Source organism: Cryptotermes secundus, unplaced genomic scaffold, assembly GCF_002891405.2.
Source record: "Cryptotermes secundus unplaced genomic scaffold, Csec_1.0 scaffold400, whole genome shotgun sequence".
NCBI lineage: Eukaryota > Metazoa > Arthropoda > Insecta > Blattodea > Kalotermitidae > Cryptotermes > Cryptotermes secundus.
The window spans coordinates 2,145,191-2,163,096 of NW_019723908.1; the positions used below are offsets into that span (position 1 = coordinate 2,145,191).

Sequence of the window (17,906 nt, forward strand, 5' to 3'; positions counted from 1 at the left end):
TGGAAGCTTCATTATACTTATAGACCTTTGCACGGTTAGTTATAGAAATTACACTGTTTATTGCTTGTAAAGTAGTAGGAGACAAGAACAGATCTAATGAGGAAAATACACATTAAATTGTAATCAAATGTCGATTGTATTTTTCTCTTTCCACAAAACCGTTTCCGCGGTTCAGAACTAATACTTCGTTTGAAATTATGTAGGCACTTCTATCGATGACCCGTTATTCTCCATTTGCACTTGCATTTCCAAAACTTTTTTTTAGAATCCCTTTAGACGTTTATTCTAGCAACACTACTCTAAAATTAGAAGCTGCTGATATAAAACAGACACCGAACAAAAAAGGAAGAGCAAGAGAACGAAAATAAAGTGTAACGCTTCTTTTCCTGGACTGTACCTGCGATTATCGACATAACTATAACATTTCATCGGCGTAAAGCCTTGGATTTATCTGAAGTGCACAGTTTTTACGAATTCATTCATTTATCAATGCTTTACAGTCCTTTGTTGGGCCCAGGACTGTAGGGTAATCTTTTATACATAAATGGTAGGACTCCTTGGAAGGGGGATCAGCCCGTCGCAAGGCCGCTACCTACACACAGAACAAAACAAACACAGAATAAACGCACACACAAACATCCATGCATTGAATGGGCTTCGAACCCACGATCCCAGCGTTCGAGAGAGCGAAGACAGTTCATGCCTTAGACCGCGCGGCCACTGAGATCGATCAGTTTTTATGAACATGCATAATAATTAATAATAAAAAACAGCATGTTAACTTTTTAAATTTTGTTCATCTCGCTTAGATGTTGGTTTCTCAATGTTTTATTCATACTATGAGTTCAAAATTACTGCTTATTTTGGATTTTATGCTGTTTCATTAACACAGGTTATCTCAAATTTCGTGGCATCGCAACCCCCTAAAGCATCTATATTCCATCTTGCTGATTTACTAAAACAACACGTTGATACAAATCATCATCATCAGTAATCTGTCAAGATGACAGGTCCACAGTCTCTTCCAAAACAGTTCCTCCACTTGATGCGATCTAGAGCTTTCTCCTTCAAATAAGAATATCCTCTTCCGTCCCCAAGGTCATCCAGCATCTTCTTACGTCTTCTTCCTCGTCTTCTGATACAAATACAGCTTAAATAATTTTTTATAATTCGGTGAGCCTCCCATAACACATTGCGATCGGCAGTTTGGCTACCATTCATTCACGTATTAGACAAGGCCGCTCCTGGATTTTATAGAATCATCCCGGTAAGTTTCAATTCAACAACTTTTAATTAGCTAATTAAGTTTACGAATATCCTTGGTCAACGTTCTTTCCAGCATTTGGTGTTCTTCCTTGTCTCTGAATCAGAAGAACGTTAGGAGTATCTGAGGCATGAGTCCACCGTCCGCGGGCTAGTGCGTCCTACATATAAAACAGAGTCATTACTTTGGAAGAACAAATCAACGATATAATTTAATTTTTGTCCATTATGAGACAATACTAACATCCACTTTAGACGAAGGTTTACTCTCTACGAGAACATTGTAACCGTGGTAACGTTTCTGACTTGTATTCAAAGGGCATTCTCTCAAAATCCCGCTTGTGGCGCCTATTATCGCAAAATATTTTACTTCTCTTCAGATCATTCAGCATCTTCCAACTTCTGGCCATTCAGTTGAATTCCGGGATAGTACCTTCCAACTGGCTGCACTTCTTCACCCTCTCACATAATTCAATGTTACTTCTTTCAGAAAATCCATTGTCGTATATAACCAAAAATAAGTGAATACACGAACAACAGAAGAGTAAAACGGAGACGTTTCTGTAATCACTAGTAACATGGACGCTCATCATCATATCAGAAACAAGTGAACGTCAAGTCTCTGAACCTCTACGTAAAAAGCAGCAAATGACTAAAAAACACGCTACGATTAATGCAAGGAATTATATAGAAAACCTTTACAGAAGGTGTTCAAATGAATTCCCATATGTCCAGGTATGTTGTAATCACAGCAATGGATGCACCTTCCATGGGGGTGCACGCAGTTTTCCAGCAAGGGACAGTACGTATAGGTAAAAACTGTAAGCATTACAATGAATATTCAGACGTAAAAATTTTTCAGACAGAACTGTGACAAAAAAAAAAATTACATTTCATGTTCACGTCCTTGATACTCTTTGCAGTATTTGTGATATGCAGCATAAAATGTTAAAATGGACTAATGAACACATGAAAGTACTGCTGTTAAAATGCAAACTTTAGCACTTTTTCTACATACATAGCTTACGTTCACTTAGTTACATACAGCCAACAACAAAACGGGGCAGACGTGTAAAATATGATCACCGAGCAAGCCAAAATTCCCGCGGTTTTTATCACGCTGCATTAAGTTAACCAACTTGATATACTGCAAAAAGAAAAGATTAGGACAGAAAGCAGAAGCGTGAACGCCGTACTATCAGAGGGTTCTACTTGAGAAACATACATACCTTCCTTCCGTTCACATAAAATGTTAGGGTTGATTCCGTTTTAAGTATATACTCCCTCATGATCACCACCCTTCTTCGCGACTTCAGCTAATGCAGCTCTGTCACTGAACGGTCACTGCACGCAATGAAATTTGTTTTTTCACCAGGAGCAGTTGGCGCTGTAGTCGTATGCTGACTTCGGGGCCAGGAGCCAACACGGTTCACGGATCACAGAACGACTAAGCTGATTCTTCGCAAGACCACATGACCACATGACTGACCTTCCAACTTGCAACTTCTTTGATTTCTAAACGAACTAAACTACCCAGTCTATTCCAGAGAATACAACTACTCGCTGCAACTTAGTCCACACTTCGGAAGAATATCCTTCCGCATGAAATTTCCATGATTTCGCGCGCCTCTCTCACGTCACGCAACCCCGCCTAGCAGTTTGCTTGTACCGGTTCTCACGGTCTCTTCGCTTGCGGATCTCTTATTTTTCCTTCTACCCTGAAGAAGGAGGCGATACGTTCCTCCGAAACGTCGGTTAACACCACATCTACACGGTGCCACATCCCAGAAGACTGATTTCTTCATAGTCACCGCCGTGAAAACCTCAAATCTTACATATTATCATGTTACTGGTAATATGTGGTTGCGTGTGCGTTATGAAATATGTTCTAATCATAAAATCTTGCTTATCTACTTGTGAGAACCACGAAAAGAAATTAATAATCAGACAAGGAACTGTATTCTTAGTACCTCATAAGCCGCACTGGTTCTACTTCGGCCAGCGATCATCTGAAATTACCCCAACGACGCGAATTTGTTGGCGCCAGGATTAAACTTTTCATGTAAATAATGGATGTGTGGTAACCCTAAAATAGCACTAAAATGATTCACATTTTATGTACGCAAGAGAGATGACGTTATTAATTGTTGACGCCATTTAACGCTTTCTCAACTGAACTGGACCTGCAGCATCCCACTTGACCAGACGCCAGGATCGAACCCGGGCCGCTGCGGTGGGAAGCTAGCGGCTAACCGTTTGAGCTATGGCGCGGTCTTTGTTGGAGATTAAGTAAGCTAGCAAATTTGGCATGGGCGCCACAGAGTTTTCCCGAATGGCTTTGGTGGAAGGGAGAGGCATCCAGAGAAAATGCATAAAAACTTATGTTCAGCCTTTAGCGACTAAGTTAATATCAGCTGACAGATACTCATAAGACAGAGAGAAAATAAAATACTGAAGAACAGGGACACCAGGTTAAGTGACATGGTGATAAATAAAAATGGGATGGGTGACCAGAAAATTTGACTCTGTCCTCCTGCTGCATAGTACACCAATAAGAAGAGACGTTTCGACAAACCGTTATACTGTATATATTAGCGACATTGGCCCTGCTGATGGAGACTGAGGAGCTCTCTGAAATGTTGGTTTTTAATTCAACGTTGACACAGCTGACCGCTGAAGAAAATTTTAGCACATTTATTCACAGTGAATGTTTCAAATCTTTTGTTAAGACAATTTCCACTCTTCACTCTGGAATATTCTGGGCGGAATACTTCTACATTCATAAAGCTTTCTTCTGAGTAATTTTCATGAAATGTTCATGAAATATACGAAGAGTCCATTGACATGTTAGCATTTGCATGACATTTTCCCAGTGCAACATCACAAAACATTCCAGCACTGAAATCAGCATTTTTTATGAATTAAGATAAGTCATTCAACTTAAGAACAATTCTCAGCAACCGAAGGCATGACAATACAGTTTTATTCTGCATTCTAATTGTGACTTTGTATATACTACCTTTATATTTTGGAGTAGCAATACTACAAAAAAGGTCATGGACAATATTGTCAGTATTACCATTTCTGAAAAAGGATATTTCCTTAATTTTAAGATTTCCCTTATTAACATATATAGATTTGCTTGAAGAACAGGGTTCGTAATGTAAAAAATATATGTTAAGGTACACTTTACAAAACAAAATCTTCCTTTATAACTTCTATGCAGCAGACACAGAAGGCAAGGTTGAAACAGTACAAGATTAGGACAAATATGCACTATCATAACATCTCTTTGTTTATATGATTGCCCTTCTTATATTATTACACATTTTATTGCTCTTCTTATGTAGCCCATCCTAAAAGAAGCAAGGAAGTGGCATTACAGATTAGCGGGTGGGGATAAGTTGAACACTTCTGGATTATCGCTTATGAATCTCACTAGTTTCAAACCAGTAATTGACCTAGGATGTGTGTATCCCAATATGCATTAACACACCTGTATCTTGAACACCAATTCCTTTTTAGATGGACACAATCACAGATATCTCAACATTTCTGTAACACAAAATAATAGATTTTCAATTACATTGGTACTTGAGAACACTGTGGGTCCCTTTCTTGAACACTCTGTGGAACATTTTTATCTCTACATCTGCCACTATTTCCCAGTTCACTAAGTGGAATCCCAAACTCTGCTGTGGCCCAAACATCACAGTTTGGGCTGTAACTCGAAGCACGAGGCTTCCAGTTACTGACACCTGCAGAAGCACTCGACGACCACACGCCTGTACTTGTGGCATCTTCTAAGGATCTGCATTTCCCTCCCATGTGGCTGTGACCACCAACAGTTTGTTTTGATACATGCAGATGGTGCCTAGCAAGGTATGAGGGATTGCTGCCAGATGCATTGACACTGTACCCAGTAGCAGCAGCAGCAGATGAACTGCTCCTGCGACGGTCCTCTAAAGCATTGAGGCTGCATGTGGGAACAATTCTGTGTGGGAATCGAGGAGAACCCTTTGCTCGTTCCCTGAATGACAGGATTGGCTGTGAATGCTGGTGCTGCATCACCTCCTTCTGCATAGAGGAGTAGCTGACTCTTCTTTCATCATTACCAAAATCCTTTTCCTCTTTGTGTGAAAGACACATACCTAGTGAGAACTTTCTTCGGTTTACACTGTTACCACCTCCATTTAAGCAGGTGTTCTCTTCAGGTTCATCATTGGATGTGACACTGATGATGGGACCACTTCCACCTCCCACTCTGCCACAGAAGCTTTTTAAAGGATGGAGTTCTTTAGAAGATGGTCCCCCACTCAGTCCATATTGGTTTAATGCCGCAATACTAGTGTTGCATGAAGAAGTCATGGCAGCCATGTTGCTGTTAGGAACCAGACCTGCCAAGTAACCCATGTGGACTCGAAGAGCTGATGCAATACCTCCTCCACTCGAAGTGCCAGAAAAAGAAGCTGCAGATGTTTTTCGACTTGAAGGTCGACTACCAAGGAAGTTCTTGAGACGACTAAAGACACCTGGTTTCCCTGAAGTTTCCGTATCACTATCCTGACTATCACAAATGATGTAGTATTCTTGTTCCTTGGCAGACTTCTCTGCAGTTTGTTTGGCCACTGAATCATCCAGCTTTGGCTCTGAGCTGAAAGTTACTTGACGACGCATGGGCAGATTTCCATGGTCTGCAGATGGCCAGCTAGCCCGTGGAATCACGGGAGGTAGCACTGATAGGAGCAACAAGGGAAGACCTCCCCCCACGATGGGTGAGGGGAGCATTTCCATCACATTGTATTTCCGGGAGGCTCCTCTCTCCTCAGGGGAAAGATCAGTCTGAAATTGTACAATATGAACAGGTAACACTGTAAATATTGATAAGTTCTTACTTTAACATCTGTCTGGTTTCACCTACAAAAGTTGCATAGAACTGGCCTGTGCACATGGTTTCATAATTACTAACGATCATAAAACTAAACCAGACAGCATGACATTGTGTGATTTATCTTGGCAAAAGAACTAATTATTTCAAGATTGTTTCTAAGTCACCCAGTATATTAATCATAAAATCTGAGGATTTATTAAAGATGATCTACTAACTAATCAAGAAATGGCGACCAGTACAATGTTATAAGGGAGGACAGAGTAACATTTGGTGTGCCTTATGTATAAAAGCAAGTTCTTTTTTTTTTTTGTACTTGTTTCCTTGCACTCACAGAGGACATAATTACTACTAGCATGTAATAGATGGCCACGAAGTAATATATACCTGTACATCTTCTACCATTATAAGAGCCAGGGATCTTATCTTATCTCTCTTCAATACAGTCTCCTTCATCTTCACTCCATGATGCTACAAGACCTATCATTTTCTGAATTATCTTCCAAATCCTTAGTCATATCCCCTTCACACTGGTGTTATGCATCTCCACTGTTATGTAGAAGCCATGGCCTTAATCTCAACACTGAACTACAGTTGGCCAAAAGAGGCTTTCATTTAATTGTGACATAAGTATTACTGTTTATAAATCACTATGTCAAGAGATGGTATTATACACAAGCTGTAAGTGACTAGTCCAAGGAAGCATGTAACTTCATCTACAAACTCTAGTTCTTTGTGAGGAGACAATTTATAAATGAACATTTTCAGACTGAGAAGAGTCTCAAACAATTATACTGACAAAGCTCTGACTTCATCCCCAGTTTCATGAAAATGGATGAGTATGTTCACAATTTATTAATTGGCAACAAGCTCATAAAATGGTTATGAATGATAAATATGTAAGAACTTCAAATGAGTAGGTCATGGCTTGTTTCAAGATATTCAGATGGTATTCATCTGGAATAATATGGAAACCATGACCAATATCAGTCAGAATATCTGGTAGCATGGCCAAGAGTAATTTGTGTACCTCCATAACACAACGATAAATAAATACCAGTATACCAAAATTTTCAGTCTCTAACACACACACTAACTACGTGGATTAAAGCCCATCTTTAAAACCTAGTAGTTGCTCAGATAGTAAGAAAATTTACAGACGTTAATGGAACTTTACAGTTCATTACCATGTTCACAAAAGGCTATCAATAAACCCAATCCTGTGCCAGATAAATCCCATCTATATCCTCAAACCCCATCTCCTTCAGAACTACTTCAGTGTTTTCTTCTAACACATTGTACATTTTTTCATCACTCCCATGTGTGCTTATCCCCCCCCCCCACACACACAAATTCCTCTCTTTTATTATAAAAGAAGAAAAAGAAATCTCACTCTCTCCTATTTATTTCTCTTTCCTTCTATGGAAAGTAGGCTTCTTCACATCAAACTCGCTACTACTAGAACTATTAACATCTGCTAGTAGAAGTGGGGGAATTACAGACATAATTACATGACTCACCTTCTTTGAAGCTGCTCCTTCAGACATAGAATCTGAAGATGCATTTGGTGACTCTATTAACTGCCGTTTCAAGCGACCAATTTCTAGGTCCAATGCTGCTATTTCTCTGCGATAGACTCGATTCTGAACTTCAACACGGTAATAAAGTTCTCTGCGATCATCAGTGACAAACCTAAAATTAATTCGTCTGAATTATTAAAAGTCTCATAAATGTGTTAAAATTGGAATAAAAGTTCTATATTAAATGGATGCCTAGATATATACAGAAATGTATTTATAATAAAATAAAATACAAATTTAAGTTATAAAATACACACAAAGAATGAAGTAAATTGTTGTTCGTTAAGTTTATGGCATTTGTCGTGCCTAAATATTGTTATATATAGACACCATTTATGTTGGTGTCCAGTATAGCTATTATAAAGTTATAAAATGGTTATGACAACACCATCTGGTGTGACTCAGTATATAAATATGTACTGAATCACACTGGATTGTGTTTTCTTGTTCATTTTATAATAATTAAGTAGTGTGAAGGAACAGAGTGAATAATGTTAAAAATAATGTTATAATATGTATGTCCTGAGTCAGATGAGTCCAGTCCATAGTACCCCATTCTATTTCTACAAGATCCATCATAATATTATCCCTTGTTATGTACTTATATATAACAGAAAAACAATAATCTCAACTGAAACTCGATGTAATTAGAAAACCTGTTTACCAGTATTGGCCAAAGCAATGGAGGGAGACTCAACAGGCCCTGCTCAATAAGCTTAATCAGCCCAATGGTAAGGAAACTATTGGATCTTGCTGCTGTACACACTGTAGCACCTACAAACTGTCTGAAAGCTCACCTTCTAGTGTTATACTCTATTTTGAGGCCCATGCTGTGCATTATAGGGTCCCCATTGTCATCAGCATGCCCAAAAATGGCATGCAGCTTGGGTAAGAAGAGAAGGCAGAGCGTAGCAGTTGTGGATGTCAGGATAAGTGTTGTGATTGTGACGAACGCCAGGGTGGCCCGCTCTGAGATAAGGTTAGCTAGCACAACAACAATGGCACTGGTGATTACCACGCTGTATACACTCATGCCAATATATTGTGAGTCATTGAGAGCTGGAATTTTCACATGCCTGAAAATAATTCCAAAAATATAATTAATTTATAAAGTAACTTTTTTTCAGAGATATTAATGTGGTATGTCATTTCCAAAATGATCTCTCCATGCCACTCTTTGCCTTAATGTCACTGTATTTAGATGCAGGCATATTAACAATTTTATCTCTTTCAAAAAATTAACAACAATTGTAAACACACTCTATTTCTTGCTTGCTTTTTCAGTTCACTCTTCAACCCTGAAGATGGATGGAGTAATGTTGGTAAACTTCTACCATATCACATGGCATTACATTCTAGAAGACAGTACACATAGATTTAAACTGTAATTTTGTGGGTTAGGGTACTCTGCAACCCAGCAGGTACAGGATCCAGAAATCGATGCAGCACATTCCTACAAAAAACTGTCAACTACTTACCAGACTGCGTGTGTCAAATTCCACAAGACCACAACCTAAATATTCACCAATATGAAAATATCAAATTCATATACAATGTTCATTTTTACTTAATATATTACATGAATATGCATTTTAGAATTTGTCAAAAATGTAAACTATTGAGAAAAGGATAGGAACACAGGAGAAACTGGCAGACACTGAGGATCCATTCATGGTGCTCTGTAGCACTCCTTGTGTGTAGCATATCACAGTTTGTACAGTGTACTAACCTTGTTTCCCAGGCCATGTACACTCCAACTATAAGCAATAGTCCCTTGTAGCCATAGAGTGCACCCAGCCAGCCATGGGTATACTGTGAACGGCACACCTCCACCTGAAACCATTTTGCCACTCATTTAATTAAATACAATTAAGACATTTGTGACAAAAATAATTTAAAATATTTCATTTTTACTTTATTGCTTTACTTAACCATGTAGGGAATCACTTGATCAAGAAACTACCTGCCCCTTTGTAACCATAATGTTCAACACTGTGTTCACAGAAGCCTCCAACTGGATAACATTTTGAGCCAATTTGAGTTCTTATTTTTATATATTATATACTGTGTTTTCTTTTAAATTATCTTAATACATTTTTTACTTTATATTATTATTTATGTTTTGATTATATGACTCATGTAATTTTGTATATGTATCTGGATATATCTATTTTCAAAGGTTTGTTACCTGTATGGATATATGGAAAATAAAGGAAATGAAATGAAATAAAATGAAATGTCTGTTGAAAGACGGAACTGAAAACCAGCAAAGACAGCCGTTGCTAGGCAGCGACTCAGTAGTCATCATATGATAGCCACAACAGACATGCACACATCAACAGAAGAGCTGTTAGAAACGATGTTTTCTGTGTGGTTCATGCTGAGGCTGCATAACTAGGCCCAGCTGCCATTACCAGTCAGTGAAGAGAGAGTCAGCAGACAGACAATCGGTTTAGAGTCACAGAAGTTGGTAGCTGAGGCCAGTGACACTTTAGGAACCCAGAGGAAGGGGAATGTCTACCTCTGAAAGCCATTATCAAGCAGTGCAGTGAAGATTGTGACTGAGAACACTAGTCTGGGTGTGATAGTGATTGTAAAGTGTAGTCTTGAGCTATGTGTTAAAGTGCTTAATAAATCCAATTACCAAAACAAACCCCACCTGTAGTCACTCTATCATATGACAATATCAAGGATTCATTTCAGTATCAGTCAAGTGCAAAAATATTTTGTATCGTGTGTGGTGATTTCCAAAGTGGCTTCTTCTCTCGAGATTTTTTTAAGTAAGAGCTTGTATACATTTCTTGTGTCCCCCATTTGTTCCACATGTATCTTCCATCCCCTTCATATGTGAATATTTGGTGTTCGTGACCTGTTACAGACTTCAGACGTCTCAGAACTAGTCATCTACACCCAGGTCTCTCTCCACTGATCTTGTTCGTTGAACACATGAATATTGTGAAAAGATGGCTGGAAGCTGGAATAGTGGAATGAATAGATGCTGCCACTGCTAGGCAACGGCATGGTAAACACATTTCCACTGCAATTTATAATGACACAAAATAGAGGACATGGTGTCTTCTAGGCAGTCCAAGCTGAGGTCATGTAACGAGGACCAACTGTTACAACCCAGTTAGTGGAGAGGCATCTGAAAACTTCCAGATCCATCAGAGGATAAAATATGGTCATAAGTCCCATAGGATTTGGAACCAAGAATCATTGGGTCGGTGAGGGTTAGCATCATTTTAGCAGTCAGTGAGTCAAGCCAGTTGGTTGGCCGCGCCATAGCTCAAGCGGTTAGTCGCTGGCTTCCCACCATGGCGGCCCGGGTTCGATCCCGGGTCTGGTCAAGTTGGATTTATGGTGGACAAAGTGACGCTGGGCAGGTTTTCTCCAAGTACTTCGTTTTCCCCTGCCAATTTTCATTCCACCAATTGCTCCACAATCAATCTCACCTATCATCTGGGGCTGGTACAATAGGCCAGAAGTGGCCGCAGTACAAGGGGCTTAGTCCCACCCCACTAGCAATAAAAAAAACAGTTAGTTGACAGTCAGTCAGAGGTCATAGTTGGCAGATAACAGTCTTTGAGTTGCACTGTTAGTAACCATTCCTGGGTAACTGCTAATGAATATACAGAAGACTTTATGTTTGCTGTAGTTTCAGTTATTTAGAATATGTAAATCAGTGAGACTGTTATAATAGTTTGTTGTTACAAGTTTTGCCGATTATAGTGGCTGTGTGGTCTAAGGCATGAACTGTCTTCACACACTCAAACACTGGGCTCGTAAGTTAGCATCCCATTTCTGTGTTTGTGCTATACTATGTGCAGGTAGCGGCCTTGTGATGGGCCAATTTTCTGATCAAGGAGTCCTACCAACTGTGTAAAAGATAAATTCCAAAATTTCTGCTGCTTATATTGTACCTGGGGCTGGTAGACAACACTGCGATCAGAGGCGCTGATTTCCAGTGTTAGGTTCCGTAAGTGGCGCTGGATTGGATCGATAATCACCCAAAGTGTAACAATCAAGCCATCAATTAAGAGTAGAACACAGATCAATGATATCAGCTGTGTGTCTTGAAGAAGCTAAAACAGAGAAGCATATTGATAACTGAAAATTACTCATAGGTATTATTCATGCAGTGATGGAACCTGTGAAATAAAAAAATACCTATTCAGATGCAATTTCACCTGTGATCTAATTTCAAAGATGTTCACTGTGAACAGATTTGGATGTGATTTCATCTAGAAGTGCCTTAGAAATACAAGCCTAAAATGCTTAAATATAATATTCGAAAATTATTATTTTGTTCCATTTGATTCTGTTCGCTAATTTAATTGACATTCTAATTTAAATAACACAAAAACAATTGGAAGAAGTTCATGAGAACCTGCGTGAAGCTGAAGAATCTCAACTGTTAGAAGCTGTTGCCAGGGAATGGCTGGTGGAGACACAGAAGGCTGGAAAAGACTTAATGAGTGCTGTGGTGATTTGTGAATTGTGGAGATAAACAGTGACTGTACTTACTTGTAACTACGAGTGAGTGGCTAAGTGATCAATAAATCCATTCACCAATCTAAACCCATCTATAGTCTCCCCTACACATGACAACATCTATTGTTAGGACTGACCTGTCTGCTTACCCAATATCTGAATTTGAATTCTTCATTTATTTTTTAATAATTAATAATTATCGTATTTGTAAATTTTCAGGAAGAAGGTTTGACTTAATATTTCAGTGTTATAACTAAATCATAATTGTTATATCTCAATGAAGCACTAAAAGTGTATTCTATTCATCACAGCCATTTATATATAACTAATGTTTCAGAAACTATATTGTTATTTTTATTAAAGTGTATACTTACTTAAAGTTGAATTGTAACAATGAGTTATAAACTCTAGCACAAAGAGAGACTGCAGCAATATGTGCATACACAGGGTGGCAGTGCTTGTGCAGGTGAACCTCCCAAGTAATCATACATGCATTAGCTTTGTTACATGCATATACATACATACATCAGCATTTCAGAGTATTCATAAGTGTGCAGCTGGCACTGAATATAAAACTTGTCAAACAACAGTCACAAGACAATCACAGATAAAATCGCAGAGACAGCAATTCAACCATAGCGCAGTAGGTACAGAAACTGGCAACTGGCTGGACGGGTGTGGGGTCAGAGCTTAAATCCCAGGAATGGAAGGATTTGTTTCCTCTCCACCTCATTCGAACAGGTTACGGGGACCATCCAGCCTCTTATCCTATGGGTAGGGGTGCTCTTTCCCCAGGACTAAAGCTACGAAGGCCTGAAGCTGAACACTCACAACTAGTGCTGAGGTCAAGAATATGTTGATCTATGCATCCACTCTTTCATATGTCTTCATGGTGTAGTGCTTAATTAGTTACACACAGGAACAACTGTGCTTTCTTATTTTTATGTATCAACTATAAACATTATAACTGAATGATAAACATTGATACTATTACAGTGTTTTGGAATGGATGTGGAACAAAGCAGCCATTTTTGTATCTACATCCACCACCCCATTTCTTCCTACCCTTTAGCCTCTTCTCTCAGTTACCCCATATTCATTTATTGTCCTTTACATTTGTCCAGCATATTACCTTTCTCTCCCTTTCTTTCATCCCTTTCCTTTACGCCAAAGAGTTCAGGTAAATATCACTCAAAACATTTTGTTACATGACAAAAACACCAAAAATATCAGCCGTGCTATGTACTACATTATTTCAATGTTTTCTCAAGGTCCAGATCCTCTGTGAGTACAAGCAAAAATACATAATCTTGTTGCCTTTAGTAAGAATAGAAGTAAAATCACATACATGTGTTATTGAATGATGCATCAAGGACATGTGACAATTAATGCCATCCTGTCAAACACTTGTTGTGAGTGCAAGTAAGCAAACATCACAACTGTCTTTTTTATATATATTATAAGATGTTCGATGTTCTACACAATGAAGGCTGGTTTCCAGCAGAAAAGACAAAACAGCACAGGGACATGCTTGTATATGCATGTATACACCAATAATCTGCTAACCTTGTTCTTAACAACTCCACTGTGGCTTCGTGTGAAGATGCGATGCACTCTGTAAGTCTTGGTGAACATGGAGCCAAATGCCAGAGAGAAGCCAGCTGAGAGAAGGTATACCCTTGCCTGGTAAATAAAATTGAACACTTGTTATAAAAATCACAAGGAAGGCTGGTGTAGTAGTAATAATCTAGTCTTTTATATTGGAGGTACCCAGTTTGAAGCTCAGTCAAATTACCAACTATTCTGACTCAGGTTTTGAAGTTAATTCATTGTCTGCTGCTTTTCATCCTATTCATTTACCTCTTTGTTTTCCTTATCTGTTTCCTTGGGGAAGTTTGATACTCTTTGGTTGAATGTTGATAATCTCATAAAATATGCAATAACTGCACAATCCAAATCCTTGTCTATTCAACATTCATGAACATTTTATAATCTCATTCAAAGCTAAATATTTCAGATGCTGAAACTGTGTTAATGAATAAATAATAACAAATGTATGATGTGCTGAAACCACCTTTTGTTTGGAGTTGTATGTGATGGAAAGAAAACAGAAAATTATTACAAACATTTTACCATGGGCCAGGATAATATAACATCTTCATATTTACTTCTTCACAATTAAACAATTTTTATCTTGAAGAGTTCTATCTTCTGTGACTTAACTTTGTGTAGACCAATGGAAATCAACCCACACTGCTCTGTCACACTGATTCATTTTCAATGGACTATAAGTAGTTGAATCCCAGAAGACAGAACTCTACAAAGCCACCACTTTAAGAACCTCAAGTTCTGCAATTTTTATTTTGAAATTACTAATATGTCTGTAACTATATATATATATATATGCATCATTTAGTTGGTTAGTTGAGTACTTGGCACTTACTGTGCAAACAGCTGAGAAATGTGTGTTTGTTGGTAGAGTGGCATGGTCCAGACCAAGAAGAATGACAGCTGTGTACACTAGAATGCAGCCCACCACAGCAATGTTGTTCAGCCGTGGAGATGACAGTTTGATGTATCTGCACATTTTGACACATATTTCTTCAGTGCCTGTGGATTTTTCAGGGAGTCTGTCCCACTTGGTTTCATGTGATTACAAGATTATCAGTTCTAAAAAATTAATACACAATTTGGGGGAGGAGGAGTTAGTTAGCTAATTAAGTACTTGTAACTCTCTGGTAATAAAATAGCCTGTCCGGAGAATATGAAATCCCACTATAGAATAAGATCATGATCTTGATCGATCTAGTTTACATCCTTAAAATCTACTTATAACTTGGTCTTCAAGTGGTTTCGTTGGTTTTCTCCATCCAAGCTACGTGTATATGTCTAGCTAATGTCTCTTACATATAACTATCCCCTCATAGTTATGACAAAAGATACATATGTATTTAAGCACAGTATTATGAAAGTAAAATGTATATGCTAGAAGGAAATAAAGATCCAGTGATTCAGAGTTAATGGAAGTAGCTGGCTGCTTCATTCCCATGGACATAATCTCATCGATAAACCCACTGAAGAGGAGGGGGGCCAAGAGTCTTTCCATAAATGGTGAAAGGCAAAATTCCAGTAACCTTCCTGGGTTATATCTAGCCCACAGCCCACAAATTCACTATCTGTGTTGTTAAGGCTCAATCTAATGCTGCAGTACTTATACTGCTTACAGGAAAGTTGAAAAAAATCGTAATATATAATTTGTTTTATTCACATACTGACTTTTTTAATTATTGGAACAGGATTGGGCAATACATTACTTAAAGCAGGTGAACAGAATTCTTATATCATGACTCTATGACAATTGTGTTACATATAGTTATACATATACATAACTAGAAAGATATAAGTTGTAATGTAGATTATTTAATGTCTTCTTATCTCTTATTATGCTATTTACTAATTATAAATCCTCCCATTATTTTATTCCTGATGTTTGTACATATAACTATTTTATGTATATCACTTGATATGAATGCTGTATATTTTAAGTATATTTTGCCTTCTTGTCTTTGTATTTCTGTTGTTATTATTTTATGGTAAATTGTGTGTGTTTTTAGAAGTTTTATATTCCGTTGCTGAAAAGCACGTTTATGAATCCCACAAAATGCAATTTTTGTGTGTGAGCATGCATGTGCGTGCCTTGTGTGTGTGTGTATTTGTGTATGCTGGTATTGTATTATTTCTTACTCTCCCTTGACACTACAGCCTCTCTGTGTAGAGCCTCCTGGTTACATAGGATTTCTTATTCAGAACACTGGCAGATTTCCTTGGAGAGCATATCATGTCACTGCTGGGCCTGTACTATCACAGGTTAACACAAGAAATTTTAAATAAACATCCATGCCATGAGCGGGATTAAAAGCAGATGTTCCTATATTTAAGACTAAGACTGCACACTTTGGACTGCATGCTCACCAGGGGTCAGTTGACACTGCCACCTCAATATTTACATCCTACAACACAGTTTCCTAACTGTTCTAACAGTGCAGCTTGGATTACATATTCTTCTAATAATTTTTCTCACTTTATTCGTATAATACACGAATGAATGAATGTATAAGGGATGGGCCTTCTCAGCCCTTGCACTGTGACCTACAGTGATCTATTGTGCTTTATATAATACATGATGTGCATCTCATAACCTCCAGTCTAGTATCACATATGAAAAGCCAAATATATTAATATTTACAAATTATTTAAAAAATTTGTTAATCTACAGTTTTATGAGTGTAATGACTTCCTCAAAGTTGATGTTCCTGAGATGCACCCAGTTACTGAGATGATGCTGTCAAGGACCTAGTGCCAACCTTTTTACTGACCTTCTTCTAACAATAAATTAAGACTTACAGGATGTGGATTCCTCACTACTGATTTAAAAACTCATATGTTCCTGCAGAGAGACAGTCTCAGTAGTATAAATGTAGGAGAAGTCTCACTTGAGCTTGCGGAAGTGCAGATTGAATGCCAAAAAGGCAAATGCTAGAGTGATACCGATGAGCGCCAGACAGGTAATGCTGAGAAAGGCTGCAGGCTCAATGGTGACCACCCGTAGTTTGCATACCCGCTTGTCAATGGGCACCTGACCCCCTTGCCATACCAAGGGTCTGCAGTCAGGGCATGTGTAGTCCATGTGGTCAGAGGATGGGTGAAAGAGGGCGACTTTTGATACTTCACCACCTGCAGCATAGAAATAAGATAAATTAGAAGAAGACAGATTGCCACCTTAATCGGTGAAGGCTTGGGTAGTAGTGGGTTGAGTTGTATGCATGGATCATGTGAACCCAGGTTGCAGAGGAGGTAAAAATATGTAGGTCGTACCGAAAGTCATGAGCAAATTTTTTTGCGTGCAACCTGGGAACAGCAGATGAAAGAGAGTATGGTGGTAGGTGGAACCATCTGTTGTGTTAACCTTGAGTGTACTGTGACATCAATAGCTTGCATCACGAGACCAGTATCACTCCTAACAAAATGGCCAACAATGATATGTCGTTTTGCCAGTGTGCTGTCATCGAATTTATTGTGAAAGAGGAAATCCCCGCTGCAGAAATTCACCAGAGACTTCAGCGTGCTTATGGAAGTGTGTGCATGGGTGCAAGCAGTGTTCGAAGATAGGTGAAACATTTTAAAGATGGGAACACCAGCATCGAAGATGAGTCTCGGAGCAGTCGTCCTCGAACAGCCTCAACTGAACGCAACAAGGAAAGAGCAGATGAGATCACTGATGATGACAGGCGTGTGACTGTGGACACAATAGCCCAAAAACTTGGAATAGGGCACAGTGCAGTACAGGAGATGATTGCAAGCTTGGGCTATAGGAAAGATTGTGCTCGTTGGGTCCCATGGTTATTGACCGAAGACCACAGAGGTCAGCAAAAAGCCTTCACCCCTGAACTGCTGCAGAGATATCAACACGAAGGCAATGATTTTTTGCTCTGTATTTTGACAAGTGTGAAAGCTGATTTCACCATTTCGAGCCTGAAACAAAACAGCAGAGTATAGAATGGCACCATTTGCATTCTCCATCAAAAAAGAAGGCAAAGACAGTGCCATCAGCTGCAAAGGTGATGGGCACAGTCTTCTGGGATGCAGAGGGGTTTATTCTGGCCGAATTCCTGGAACCTGGGCAA

At 38.7% G+C, this 17,906-nt stretch overlaps 2 protein-coding genes across 2 annotated transcripts in view; both read right to left on the bottom strand.

Annotated features, from left to right (window-relative positions):
• LOC111862067 (xanthine dehydrogenase) overlaps window positions 1–2,727 on the bottom strand; it is a 59,975-nt gene extending 57,248 nt beyond the window's left edge. The window contains exon 1 of the mRNA XM_023847142.2: window positions 2,493–2,727. Within this exon, the coding sequence (XP_023702910.1) occupies window positions 2,493–2,552 (60 nt within the window). The 5' untranslated portion in view covers window positions 2,553–2,727. The remainder of the gene's footprint in view (window positions 1–2,492) is intronic.
• Window positions 2,728–4,348: 1,621 nt separating this feature from the next.
• The window catches only part of LOC111862084, a 322,966-nt gene continuing 309,408 nt past the window's right edge, over window positions 4,349–17,906 (bottom strand). Inside the window, exons 11-18 of the mRNA XM_023847176.2 lie at window positions 16,716–16,956; window positions 14,666–14,801; window positions 13,789–13,905; window positions 11,652–11,813; window positions 9,461–9,564; window positions 8,529–8,807; window positions 7,672–7,843; window positions 4,349–6,105 (exon numbers count right to left, since the gene is read on the bottom strand). Of these exons, the coding sequence (XP_023702944.1) occupies window positions 4,846–6,105; window positions 7,672–7,843; window positions 8,529–8,807; window positions 9,461–9,564; window positions 11,652–11,813; window positions 13,789–13,905; window positions 14,666–14,801; window positions 16,716–16,956 (2,471 nt within the window). The 3' untranslated portion in view covers window positions 4,349–4,845. The remainder of the gene's footprint in view (window positions 6,106–7,671; window positions 7,844–8,528; window positions 8,808–9,460; window positions 9,565–11,651; window positions 11,814–13,788; window positions 13,906–14,665; window positions 14,802–16,715; window positions 16,957–17,906) is intronic.